We start from the raw sequence: 14944 nt of genomic DNA, 5'->3' as shown, positions 1-14944 counted from the left end.
CTAAAGCCAAAGACTTCGCAGGGCAACCATGTCTTTGAAAATAGCTGAATCTGCAAGAAAGTGATCCCTGTCCTGCGGCCAGGTTCATTCTCAATGAGAGATCGTTTCAAATTAATATAACAGCAAAATATTTCAAATGTTGAATTTCATTTGAATCTAATATTTTTTAAAGCCCTACTCTGTCATAATAAAAATATCTGATGGATACTTCACTTGATCTCTGCACTTGCACACGTGTATCTGATGCCACTTGGAAGCAGTGTTTGAAGATCATTGCCCTTAATATAACTCTTGCTCACCCAAATGTACTAAAATCTATTGCTTAACAGATCATTTGTAACAAACTGGAGGTACTGTTAAAGAGCAAATAAAAAACCTTCTGTTGCAGCTGAAAACACAACAGAAAATCAGTTTTTGCCAGTGACCATAATAGAAACTTGTACATTATTCCACCATTACTCAGAGGATTGAAAAGCAGTTACCACCATAAATAAGCACTTTTTAAAAAGGGTCTAAATATTTTACTTAAAACAAGTATAAAATACCGTAACATGCAGCCTGATGTTCTAGATGCAAACCCACTTTTACACTTAGTTTGAACTTTATTACATGATGCTTGATTGGGATCAGCACACTCCATTACAATGTGGAGGTGCTGGTGCTGGACTCAGGCAGACAAGGTCAAAAACTTTCCTGACAAACAGGGAAAATGCTCCAAAAAGCTTGTAATTGCATAAAAAAACCTGATGGACTATAACCTGGTAGCATCTGACTTCTTACAAACAGCTGACAGTAACAGTAGAAAACCCTTCAAGACAGAGGCAGGGATTGTCAGGATCAAGACGGCACACTGACTGAAGCACTTCATCCTAATCAAGGATTCAAGTGATAGTCTTCACCACTTTTAAATAGAACAATTTATATATATCAGCCACCTTGATAAGCCAAAACTCCACTTACATGAATCTTGCTGCTTCCTGATTGCAGGTCCTATCTTCAATTTCTTCCCTTTGAAGCTGATCTGTGACTAAAAAAAAAGCCAATCAACCAATAATTCCAGTGCAACATGAAACATGGCATTGAGGAATGAATGATCTATTCTGTTGATCAGTCTTGATTTGCATTCAATAAAAGATCACACTAATCAAATTTTAGTCCATATAGTCAAATTTTAAGTTTTGCCTTGTTAAACATCTCCAAAGATAAAAGAAAACCAAATAGTCCAAGATTTTAAACTAGTGCAAGTAGCTGCCACAACACTTGTAAGCATCTGCATAAAATACCATTTCTAGAAAGTCCAATGAGCTTCAAGCTTGGTCTCTTGTAAGTTACTACAAAAACATTTTTTTTTATATTAGCTTTGTTAATATAACCCAAGGTGCATTCAAATGAGGCCCAACATATTTGCATCAGACAAAAATGACAGGAAGTGGGATAACAAGGTGTAGAGCTGGATGAACACAGCAGGCCAAGCAGCAACATAGGAGTAGAAAGGCTGACGTTTCGGGCCTAGACCCTTCACCAGAAATGGGGGAGGGAAAATCATTCTTCAGTAGGCACACTTAACTAAACAGGACTTTTCTAAATTATTTTTCATTTATGTGACGTGCTTCACTGGCTGGACCAGCACGTGTCACCCTTCTCTGGTGATCCTTGGGAAGTAGTGGTAAACTGCCTTCTTGAAGCACTTCAGTCCATGTGGTTTAGGTATTCTCAAAATGCTGTTTGGGAGGAAATGCCAGGATATTCCAAGAGTACAAACGTTTACAAGAATGATACTTGAATTTCAGTGGTTAACAGGATTTTAAGTTACCAGAAGAGATTGTATAATTTAAGCCTGTTTTCTCTAGAATTTAGAACTTTAAGGGGTGACCTGATGAAAGCCTTCAAGTTATTAACAGAATAGAAGAAGATAAACTATTTCCGCTGGTTGGGGATTCTAGAACTAAGGAGTACATTTGAAAATTAAGGCCAGACTGTTCAAGACAAAAAAGTTAGGAAGCACTTATACACACAAATGGTGGTATATGTTTGGAACTCCCTTCCACAAACAGCAGTGGATGCATAATAAAAAACGAAAGAACTGCGGATGCTGTAAAACAGGGACAAAAACAAAGTTGTTGGAAAAGCTCAACAGGTCTGGCAGCATTTGTGAAGAAAAAGAAAAACAGTTAAAGTTTCAAGTCCGGTGACCCTTCCTCAGAACAGTTCTGAGGAAGGGTCACCGGATCTGAAACGTTAACTCTTTCTCTTCACAGATGCTGCCACACCTGCTGAGCTTTCCAAGCAACTTTGTTTTTGTTCCTGATTCACAGCATCCGCAGTTCTTTCAGTTTTTATTTACCACAAATAGGCATAGGGAAATTGAGGAACAAATACATAGAGATCTCAGTTATATGTAAAAATGATGAGGCTGAAATAGATGATTTTAACTTCTCAAACACTGTCTGCGACTACCATAGCATTAAAAGCTTGGATGAAGAAGAATTTGTTAAATGCGCTGAGGAAAATTTTCTTCATCAACATGCAAATATTCCTACCAGAAAAGGAGCAAACCTTAACGTTCTCCTGTGTAACAAGACAGGGCGAGTGACTGAAGTGGTAATAGGGAAAACTTTGGGTCTAGTGATCATAATTTTATTTGTTTTAAAATAGTTATGGAACAGTATAAGCCTTCCATAAAAATTAAAATTAGAGTAAGGCAAATTCTAAATGGTATGAGATCAGAACTTTCAAAAGTTAATGGGAGTAGACTGTTCACAGGTTAAAGGGACGTCTGATAAATGGAAAGTTTAAAAATAACCAGGGTTCAGTCAATACGTTCCTGTTAGACTGAAAGGTAAGGCTGGTAGGATTAGTGAACAATGGGCGAATAGGATATTGAAGTTCTAATCAAGAATAAAAGAAAAATCAGATATAGACAACTGGAATCAAATGAATCTCTTAAACAGTATAAAGAGTGTAGGGGCATTCTTAAGAGCACAATGAAGGCAGCAAAGAGGGGACATGAGATAGCTTTGGCCAATAAGGTTAAGGATAATCCAAAGATATTCTGTAAGTACATTAAGAGCAAGCGAGCAACTAGAGAGACAGCAGGGCCCTGTAATGATCAATGGGGTTGTCTTTCTGTTGAACCTCAGGAGATGGGAGAGATAGTAAATGAATATTTTGCACCAGTTTTCCTGTGGAGAAAGAAATGGAGGCTAGAGGACTCAGGGAAATAAATATTGATGTTTTGAAAACAGTTCATATTACAGACGAGGCAGTGCTGGAGATTTTAGAAAATAAAGGTGGATAAATCTCCAGGATCTGATCTAGTGTATTGTAGGATGTTATGTGAAGTTAGGGAAGAAATTGCAAGGTCCCTTGTATCATCTATAACTACAGGTAAGGTGCCAGATGACTGGAGAGTGGCTAATTTTGTGCCTTTACTTAAGAAAGGATGCAAGGAGAATCGAGGTTGGTTGGCTCGCCGAGCTGGTTTGTTGCTCCACAGATGTTTCGTTACCGTACTTGGTAACATCCTCAGTGCAGCCTCTGAGGAAGCGTCAGTGGGTTTTCCTGCCTGGCTTTTAAACTCTGGGGTCCGTTGCGATGGATTGCCTCACTTCCGGGTTTCCTCCGTAGTGGAATGTGTATGGGGCCGAGTTCAATGTGTTTATTAATAGCCTGCTTCGTGGAGAGCCATGCTTCCAGGAATTCTCATGCTTGTCTCTGCCTAACCTGTCCCAGGATCTTGGCGTTGTCCCAGTCGAAGTCGTGGTTCTCCTTGTCCATCTGGATTGAGATGAGGGAGTATTGGTCGTGTCTTTTTGTAGCCAGTTGGTGTTCATGTACTCTTGTTGTTAGTTTCCTTCCTGTTTGTCCGATGTAGTGTTTCTCGCAGTCTCTGCAGGGGATCTTGGACAGGACCAATGTCATCTACACGGCAGGGAGTGGGTCTTTAGGTCGGGTGAGTACTTGTCGTAGGATTGATGTGGTTTGTGTGCCACTCTGATGCCCAGCGGTCGCAGAAGTCTTGTGGTGAGTTCTGATGTGTTCCTGACGTAGGGTAGTGTGATGAGTGTGTCAGGGTGTGTAGAATCTTTCTGATGCTGTTCCTGTAGGCATCTTCTGACCCAGTTCTTTGGATATCCATTATCCTTGAACACTTGGAAGAGGTATTCCTCCTACCAAGCACTCCATCGCACAGATTAGCCAGAGAACTACAAAGACTCAAGCACCTAGTCAACAAATCACCCCACTCCATCCACTCAGCCCAAGAATTCCTCAACTCCATCAAAGACAAAGATAGAGGACGAAGAGATCATGATATCGTTTGATGTCACCGCCCTATTCACGTCAACAGACATACCACTAGCAAGGGAAACGATGACAACACTACTTGAACAAGAACACGACCCCAGTGAAACCATCTCCAAGGACAATATGCTTAAACTCCTGGACCTATGCCTGACCACCCACTTCACCTTCAATGGCCAAAGATACGAGCAAATCAACGGGACACCCATGGGATCGCCTATCTCCAGACTCCTAGCAGAAGCAGTGATGCAAAGACTGGAAAGGACTGCCCTTCCGCAAATCCAACCTAAACTATGGATACGCTACGTAGTTGACACCTTTGTCATCATTAAACGGACCAAATTAGAAGAGACACAAACTCATAAACAACACTCACCGGAATAAAATTCACCAGAGAGGAGGAGAAGAACAAACAACTCCCATTCCTGGACGTCATAGTAGAGCACAAGACAAATGGGGAACTGCAAACAAAAGTACACCGAAAATCCACACACACAGACCAGGTATTGAACTTCAATAGTAACCATCCCAGCACACACAAACGAAGCTGCGTGCGAACATTGTTTAAAAGGGCAACAACACACTGCAGCAACATGGAACTACACCAAGAGGAGGAGGAATACCTCTTCCAAGTGTTCAAGGATAATGGATATCCAAAGAACTGGGTCAGGAGATGCCTACAGGAACAGCATCAAAGATTCTACACGCCCCAACATACTCATCATGCTACCCTACGTCAGGAACACGTCAGAACTCACCACAAGACTTCTACGACCGCTGGGCATCAGAGTGGCACACAAACCACATCAACCCTACGACAAGTACTCACCCGAACTAAAGACCCACTCCCTGCCACGGACAGGACCAATGTCATCTACAAGATCCCCTGCAGAGACTGCGAGAAACACTACATCGGATAAACAGGAAGGAAACTAACAACAAGAGTACATGAACATCAATTGGCCACAAAAAGACACGACCAATACTCCCTCATCTCAATCCAGATGGACAAGGAGAACCACAACTTTGACTGGGACAACACCAAGATCCTGGGACAGGCTAGGCAGAGACGAGCACGAGAATTCCTGGAAGCATGGCTCTCCACGAAGCAGGCTATTAATATACACATTGAACTCGGCCCCATACACTTTCCACTACAGAGGAAACCCGGAAGTGAGGCAATCCATCGCAACGGACCCCAGAGTTTAAAAGCCAGGCGGGAAAACTCACCGACACTTCAGAGACTGCACTGAGGACGTTACCAAGCACGGTAACGAAAAGTCTGCGGAACAACAAACCAGCTCGGCGAGCCAACCAACCTCAACACCCACAACCCGAGCTACAAATCTACTCCAAAACCTTAGATGTAAGGAGAAGCCTAGCAACTGTAGGCCTCTGAGTCACACTTCAGCGATTGGTAAGTTGTTGGAGGTGATTCTGAAAGATCAGATTTATATGCATTTGGAGAGGCAAGGAATGATGAGGGATGATCAGCACGGTTGGGTGTGAGGGAAGTACTGTCCCACAAACTTGACCGAGTGTTTTGAGGAAGTAACCAAAAAGATGGAGGGCAGAGCAGTAGACACTGTTTACTTGGACTTTAGTAAAGCCTTTGACAAGGTTCCCCATGGTAGACTAATTAGTAAAATTTCATCACATGGGATTCAGGATGAGCTTGCCAATTGGTTACAAAATTGGCTTAATGGCAGGAGAAAGTGATGGTGGTGGGCAGTTTTTTGGACTGATGTCCTATGACCAGTGGTGTTCCACAGTGATCAGTGCTGGGTCCATGTTTGTCTGTCATTTTTGTAAATGACTTAGATAAGAATATAGAAGGCATGGTTACTATGTTGGCAGATGACACCAAAATTGGTGGTATAGTGGACAGCGAAGACGATTATCTAAGATTATAAAGAGATCTTGATCAATTGGGTCAATGGGCTGAAAAGTGGCAGATGGGGTTTAACCTGGATAAATGCAAGCTATTGCATTTTGGTAAAACAAGGGTAGGACTTATACAGTTAAAAGTATGGCTTTGGGCAGTGTTGTACAACAGAGAGACCTGGGGATTCAATTACATAATTCTTTGAAGTTTGCATCACAAATAGATAAGGTGGTTAAGGCGGCATTTAGGATGCTTGCCTTCATTGCTCAGACATTTGAGTATAGGAGTTGGGACATTATGTTGAGGATGTAAAAGAACGTTGGTGAGACTTCTTTGAGAGTACTTCGTCCAGTTCTGGTCATCCTGTTATAGGAAGAATACTATCAAGCTGGAGAGGTTACAGAAGATATTAACCAGGATGCTGCCAGGAGTGAAAGGTTTGAGTTATAAGGAGAGACTGGACAGGCTAGTACATTTTCCATTGAAGCACTAGAGGTTGAGGGGTGACCTTATAGAGGTTCATACCATCCTGAGAGGTATAGATAAGGTGAATGGCAGATGTCTTTTTCCCTAGGGTAAAGGATTTCAAGACTAGGGGGCACATTTTTTGAGAAGAGAAAGATTTTAAAAAGACGAGGAGCATTTTTTTTTAAATACGCAGAGTGGTTCTTGTGTGGAACGATCTTCCAGAGGAAGTGGTGGACGTGGGTACAGTTACAACATTTAAAAGACATTTGGACAAGTACATGAATAGGAAAAGTTTGGAGGGATAGAGACCAAACGCAGGCAAATGGGACTAGTTTGGTTTGGGAACATGGTTGGTGTGGACTAGTTGGACCAAAGTGGGTGTTTCTATGCTGTATAACTATATGACCCCTTATAAACTGGTCAGAGGCTAGGAACTCTGCAACAAGTAATTTGCCTCCTGATTTCCAAAGTCTGTCCACCACGTCATAATTGTGACTGAAAACTCCCCACTTACCTGAATGACTGTAGCTCCAATAAACAAGAGCAGCAACATCCTCCAGGACAAAGCAGCCCGATGATTGACAACATTTTTAAACACTATGACATCATTAATTATCCCCATCTCATTACACAAGACCAGATCTAGGATAGCTTCCTCCCTCATTGGTTCCATTACATACTGTTTAAGAAAGCTATCGCGGATACATTCAATGAACTCCTCAAGGCTGCACTGACTGACCTTGATCGACAATCAACATGTGATCAAAATTCCCTACAATAATCGCCATACCAATTTTACAGGCATTAGCTATTTTTGTTTATTGCCTGTCCCAATGTAATGTTATTATTTGGTGGCCTATAGACTATACCTATCAGTGACATTTTCTTAGAATTTCTAAATTCTAAATGGATTCAACCTTATTCTCTATGGACCCGACATCATCTCTCACTACACCCCTGATGTCATCCTTAACTATCAGAGCAACACCACCTCCCTTACCTTCCTCTCTGTCCTTCTGAATAGTATGATACCCCTGGATATTTAACTCCCAGTCATGATCACCTGCAACCATGTCTCTGTAATGGCTACTAAATCATACTCATTTGTGATAATTTGTGCCGTTAACTTATCTACCTTGTTTTGAATGCTACAGGTTAGAGATCCTCTCGGAAGGAGCGATCACAGTATGGTTGAATTTAGAATACAGATGGAAAGTGAGAAAATAAAATCCAATACCAGGGTCCTTTGCTTAAACAAAGGAGACTACAATAGGATGAGGGAGGAGTTGGCTAAAGTAGACTGGAAGCAAAGATTCTCTAGTGGGACAGTTGAGGAACAGTGGAGGACTTCCAAGGCAATTTTTCAAAGTGCTTAGCAAAAGTATATACCAGTGAAAAGGAAGGACTGTAGAAAAAGGGGTAATCAGCCATGGATGTCTAAGGAAATAAAGAAGGTTATCAAACTGAAAGAGAAGGCATACAAAGTGGCAAAGGCCAGTGGGAAACTATAAGATTGGGCAAACTTTAAAGGTCAACTGAACCCACAGAAAAAAGGGCTATAAAGATAGATTATGAGACTAAACTAGCTCAGAATATAAAGACAGATAGCAAAGGTTTCTATAAATATATAAAACGAAAAACAGTGGCTAAGTTAAACATTGGTCCTTTAAAAGATGAGAAGGGGAATTTAATAATGAGAAGTGAGGAAATAGCTGAGGCATTGAACAGGTATTTTGTTGGTCTTCATGGCGGACGCAAATAACTTGCCAGTAATTGATGACAAAGAGGCTAAAGGTAGACGAGGACCTAGACATGATCAAAGAGGCAGTGTTGGGCGAGCTAATGGAGCAAAAGATAGACAAGTCTCCTGGCCCTGATGGCTACTAAATCATACTCATTTGTGATAATTTGTGAAGAAATTTTCTGAAGGGTCTAGGCCCGAAACATCAGCCTTCCTGCTCCTCTGATGCTGCTTGGCCTGCTGTGTTCATCCAGCTCTACACCTTGTTATCTCAGATTCATGAAAGGCAGGTCATGCTTGACTAATTTGCTGGAATTCTATGAAGACATTATAAGCATAGTGGGCAACGGGACCCAGTATCTGGATTTCCAAAAGGCATTTGACAAGGTGCCACACAGAAGGCTGCTGCATAAGTTAAAAGGTGCATGGCATTACAGGCAATGTATTAGCATGGATCGAGGATTGGTTAACTAACAGGAAGCAAAGAGTGGGAATAAATGAATGCTTTTCTGGTTGGCAAACAGTGACTAGTGGTGTGCCTCAGGGAACAGTGTTGGGACTGCAACTGTTTACAATTTACACAGTTGATTTGGAGTTGGACACCATGTGTAGTGTGTCAAAGTTTGCAGAGGACACGCAGATGAACGGTAGAGCAAAATGTGCAGAGGACTCTCAAAGTTTGCAGAGGGAAATAGATAGTTTAAGTGAGTGGGCAAAGATCTGGCAGATGGAATTCAACGTTGATAAATGTGAAGCCATCCATTTTGGTAGGAATAACAGTAAAAAGAACTATTATTTCAATGTAAAAAATTGCAGCTTGCTGCTATGCAGAGGGACCTGGGTGTCCTTGTGCACGAATCACAGACGGTTGGTTTGCAGGTGCAACAGGTAATTAAGACGACAAATGAAATTTTGTCCTTCATTGCTAGAGAGATGGAGTTTAAAAGCAGGGAGTTTATGTTGCAGCAATATAGGTTGCTGGTAAAGCCATAGCTGGAGTACTGTGTGCAGTTTTGGTCTCCTTACTTGAGAAAGGATGTACTGGCACTGGAGTGGGTGCAGAGGAGTATTGCGAGGTTGATTCCAGAGTTAAGAGGGTTAGCTTATGAGGACAGGCTAAATAGACTGGGATTACAGTCATTGGAATTTAGAAGAATGAAGGGGGTATCTTATAGAAATATAAGAAATTATGAAGGAGATCGATAGATCGATAGATGTAGGGAGGTTGTCTCCACTGGCGGGTGAATCTAGGACAAGACGGCACAACCTCAAAATTAGGGGGACCAGATTTAGGACTGAATTGAGGAGGAACTTCTTCACCCAAAGGGTTGTGAATCTTTGGAATTCCCTGCCCAATGAAGTAGTTGAGACTTCCTCATTGAATGTTTTCAAAGTAAAGGAATTAAAGGTTATGGTGAAAGAGTGGGTAAGTGGAACTGAGGCCCTGAAAAGATCAGCTATGGTCTTATTGAATGGTGGAGCAGGCTCAAAGGGCCAGATGGCCTACTCCTGCGCCTGGTTCTCATGTAATTCCCACAGCTAGCATCAACATGATAGCAGCACTGGTACCAACCTCAAGTACATGCAGAAATTCACAAAGACTCCTCAGACATCACTTTCCAAATCAGAATCACTACCAGCAGGAAGGACTGGAAGAGTAGATACTTAGGAACATTTTTACTTGAAAGTTCTTCTGCAAGCCATTCACCACCCTCATTTGAAAATATATCTGTTCCTTTAACGTCATTGGGTCAAAAGCCTGGAATTCCCTCCCTAATGGTACTATGGGTCTATCCACAAGCACAGAAACTGCAGCAGTTCACCACCACCTTCTGAAGGGCAGCAAGGGACAGGTGCTAAATTGCTGGCCAGCCAGTGACACCCGTGTCCCATGAGTGAACAAATGAAAAAGAAATGCTGCGCTACACAGCAAAGCTCACATCCCCTGAATGAATAAAAAATATTTAAAGTCTATCATGCACTTACTAATGCATATTGGGCTGCAATATGTAGCATTTCTGCCACTGAGCAAGAACCTCCAAGTTCCACTCCAACTGCAAGATTGCATGCCACATAAGAGGTGTTCATAACCTAGTTCATCACTTTGCAAAACTTTGTAATAGGTGTATGGCAAATGCTAAGAACGGGAGAGTCTTCTGGTCAGACATGTTTGATGTAGAGTGGTGTGCCACAATCCATAACAAGGTGCAGAGCTGGATGAACACAGCAGGCCAAGCAGCATCAGAGGAGCAGGAAGACTGACGTTTCCGGCCTAGACCCTTCATCAGAAATGGGGGAGGGGAAGGGGGCTCTGAAATAAATAGGGAGAGAGTGGGAGGGGATAGAAGATGGATAGAGGAGAGGATAGGTGGAGAGGAAACAAACAGGTCGGAGAGGCGGGAATGGAGCCAGTAAAGGTGAGTGTAGGTGGGGAGTTAGGGAGGGGATAGGTCAGTCCAGGGAGGACGGACAGGTCAAGGGGGCCGGATGAGGTTAGTAGGTAGGAGATGGGGGTACGGCTCGAGGTGGGAGGAGGGGATAGGTGGGAGGAAGAACAGGTTAGGAGGCGGGGACAAGCTGGGCTGGTTTTGGGATGCGGTAGGGGGAGGGGAGATTTTGAAGCTTGTGAAGTCCACATTGATACCATTGGGCTGCAGGGTTCCCAAGCGGAATAGGAGTTGCTGTTCCTGCAACCTTCGGGCGGCATCGTTGTGGCACTGCAGGAGGCCCAGGATGGACATGTCGTCTGAGGAGTGGGAGGGGGAGTTGAAATGGTTCGCGACTGGGAGGTGCAGTTGTTTATTGCGAACCGAGCATAGGTGTTCTGCAAAGCAGTCCCCGAGCCTCCGCTTGGTTTCCCCGATTTCACAAGCTTCCATCAGAAGCATTTACATTTACTCTTAAATTTTATCACCCCTACACTGCAAGTTAAAGACTTTAACATGAAAATATCCATTTGGCCTCAGCAGTTGAAATGACCTGAAGTTTCGGTTTTGTTCATGTAAATGACCCTATCCCCTATCAGTGTCCTCCCCACATTTTTCAATGCTTGCCAAGTCTCCACGCATCCACAGGAAGGCAGACCCAAGAATGTGTAAACACTTAGAAGCCACACATAGAAACAGAAGTATGGGTACACATTTTGAATGACTTTACTTTAAATCAAATGTCAACAGATAATCAACTAAAACAAAATACTGCAGGTGCTGAGAATCTAAACAAAAACAGAAAATACATCTGTAGGAAGTAGGTGTAATGGGCTGGATTTTCATGGTTGAGGCGTGGCTGGGAAAACAGGTTGAGTGGGTGGCCAGAGGCGACCCCCTCTATTTCCACTCTAGGCCACTGTCACATCAGGGGAATGGAGACAGAAATCTGACTTTTTCTGAAGAAGAAACTGACAGCATTTTGGGTTCAATGTCACGGTTAGGTTTGTTAATTTTCATGGAGATAGACAAACATAGCGAGGGTGGGCAGGGGGGAATGGTTTGGAGCCAGAATGAATTTAAGTGGTAATGTGAAGTGGTTCTGACTCCTTCACTTTTCGTTAAATAATACAAGTTGCATATGTTCATTAAAGTGAGAATGACAGTGCTGTTGCATCTTTTCTCATTGCTTTTGCATCTCAGTTGTCTGCTGAGATGGCAGTTATTAAATTTTCTTCCTATTGACATGTCCTAGAATATCAATATACCTCTCCCAAGACTCACCATCCTTTCTTTTCCTTTGTGAATACTGATGCAAAGTATTCATTAAGGATCTCACCCACTTCTTCCAGCTCCATGCATAAATTCCCTCCCTTGTCCTTGAATGGACCTACCCTTTCCCCAGCTCTCCTCTTGCTCCTTTATATGTATAAAGCACCTTGGGATTTTCCTTTGCAAAAGACATTTCATGGCCCCTTTTAGCCTTAATTCCTTGTTAAGAATTTTTTCCTGCTTTCTTTGTATTCTTCAAGGACTCTGTCTTCAGTTTCCTAAACCTTATGTATGCCTCTATCTTTCTGACAACTTGTCTCATCATCCAAGGTTCCCTAATCTTGCCATCCTTATCCTTCACTTTCTCAGGAACATGCTGGTCCACTGGCCTTTTAAATATTCCCACATGACAGATGTGGATTTACCCTCAAACAGCCAATCCATATTTCCTATTTCCTGCCTGATATTGTGGTAGTCAGCCTTGCCCCAATTTAATACTTGCACTCCAAGGCTAGTCTTGTCCTTATCCAAAAGTAACTTAAAACTTGAGGAATTATGGTGACTGTTCCTAAAACACTTCCACACTGAAACTTTCTTCACCTGGCTGGGCTCATTCCCCAATACCTGGTCTTGTATGGCCCCTTCCCCATTTTGACTATACATATTGTTTATAAAAACCATCCTGGACACAGCTAACCAATTCCTTCCCATCCAAGCCCCTGGCGCTAATTGAGTCCCAGTCAATAAATAGAAAGTTAAAATCACCAATCACAACGACCAGTTTTTAGCTTCTGCCATAATCTGTCCACATATCCGTTCCTCTACCACTTGTTGGGAGGTCTGTAGTACAATCCTATCAAAGTGATTGCAACCTTCCTATTCCTGAGCTCTGCCCCACATGGAATCACTGCATGAGCCCTCCAAAGTGTCCTCCCGCAGCTGTGATATTGTCCCTTAATAGTAATGCAAACCACTACCCCGCACCCCCACAACTTTTACAATCCCCTCTTTTACCTTAAGTATCGAAATACCAGAACATTAAGCCACCAATCTTGTCCCCCTCTCAACTAAAGCGATTCCCCTTAGATTAGCCACTTAAATTGGCAGGTCTGACTTCAAGCCTATTAAAAACTGGGTCCCTGGAAGATCCCATCTCCTAGCAGCTTCAAAACAAAGATATGATCACAATAGGGGAACCTTCCATCTCCTAATCTTGTCTTCTGACGTGAAAACCTGGCCCAATGTTTCAGGTCACAACCTTCCATTATGATGAATGAAATCAGCATTAATTCTGCAAATCAGAATGAAAATTCAGCTTACTGTCAGAGAAAAAGTAAAATCAGAGAATTATCCACACTCAAAAGCCAAGTTCTCATATATTTTGGAGTTAAATACCAACAAGTAGTATTAATGCTAAAATACAGACATCTTCACTCTGCTATGTTAATGACCTGGATTTGAAGATGACAAAACCTTAAACGTAACGAATAATTTAGGGCGATACAGACTTCAAGAGGAGATAGAAAAATTGTTGAAATAGGCACTTAACAAATCTACTTAAACAGAGGCAGAAATAATCAGTTGAGACAATCAATCAAACTAAATGGTACATTTTGAACAAGATACAGCACCAGAAGTCTACATATAGCAGTCTTTAAAAAAGGTAGCATAGCAAGTTTGTAACTGCAAAGCATATTCGGAGCAGGGAGAGGTCCAATATCACATGAAAAATCTGGAAATAAATTCAGCACGTCTGTCAATGGTATGTTAAGGCAGGCAGCTCATTTCTCATTTTACTTGACATCCAACATGCTGCAGTGTGGATGTTGCAAAAGCACACAATACAATCCAAACCCTAGTACTTCTAAAGGTGAATCCAAGGTTGGACACTGCAGAAAGTATAAGCAAGAGTGAAAGAACTTTCTGAAAGAATTCAAGACACTCAAAAGCTGCATTGATATATTGCTGGGAACAGCGAGGCATCACAAAGAAGTACACTTCTTCAACAAGCGAAGAGAACAAACCCCCTACTGCTACAAAATGAAATGACCATAGCATTGTGTCATGCTCCCGTCTTCAATGCAATTTTGCATTAAACGATTCAGCCAGGACAGGAAAAGCAGGTATTTCTATCTGCACATCCATCTACATCGTGCTTTATGTGTAGCCCTCCAGCGATTCCTCATTCTACCCTATCAAACTAACTTTATCACATTACATTTCACAAATACTGCCTTCAAGACTGTTGTCAATCTGAAGAGCCTCCTGAGGAGTTTCAACACCGTAACAGGTTCCTCTGACTCTGTGTCAGATATGGGCTGCATGTAATAAACAGGAGCCTGCCTCTTGCGCCAGGAGCACCTCGGTAGAATTTCACTCCTCTTTTCTGGCAGCAAAGGCAGCGACTTCCATTATGTCTATTTTGGATTCAGAGCACTCAGCAACACTTGAAGGAGCAGGTATACCCACGGGTTTCGGCTGCCTTTACAAATGTTCCAAGGGACACGTTTTGCAAATTCACGGCTTTCATATGGTTCACGTGCTTGTTCAGGACCGGTCATGTTTACCCAAACTTAATACATCACCAGTCCTGACCTCACGTTGACCATGCCTCTTACCAATGCGGGGTCGTTTCCATGATTCTTACACTAAACTTCATCCCTTGTATTAAACCGTCTCTCTTGCTTGGCGGAGTCTTGGGTCCAGTATTAGGGTTCCTGATGCCATTTCACCCTCCCCCCAGGTTCAGGAAGATCAGAGTTAATCTGGTACGAGTCTTCTACTCATTAGCAACTCTGCCAGTGCCATCCCTCTTAATGCAAGCGTGTGCGTAAAGGGTCTTTTTTTTGG

General features: G+C 42.4%; 1 protein-coding gene across 6 annotated transcripts in view; it reads right to left on the bottom strand.

The window, feature by feature from the left end:
- The window catches only part of dazl (deleted in azoospermia-like), a 153198-nt gene that overhangs the window by 83688 nt on the left and 54566 nt on the right, over positions 1 to 14944 (bottom strand). For all 6 annotated transcript variants that reach the window (XM_048613226.1, XM_048613213.1, XM_048613221.1 and 3 more), the window contains one exon: positions 961 to 1027. In XM_048613226.1, the coding sequence (XP_048469183.1) occupies positions 961 to 1027 (67 nt within the window). The remainder of the gene's footprint in view (positions 1 to 960; positions 1028 to 14944) is intronic.

The sequence above is a fragment of the Rhincodon typus genome, chromosome 2 (genome assembly GCF_021869965.1).
Source record: "Rhincodon typus isolate 14 chromosome 2, sRhiTyp1.1, whole genome shotgun sequence".
Lineage (NCBI taxonomy): Eukaryota > Metazoa > Chordata > Chondrichthyes > Orectolobiformes > Rhincodontidae > Rhincodon > Rhincodon typus.
This window is presented reverse-complemented; position numbering and strand designations above follow the sequence as displayed.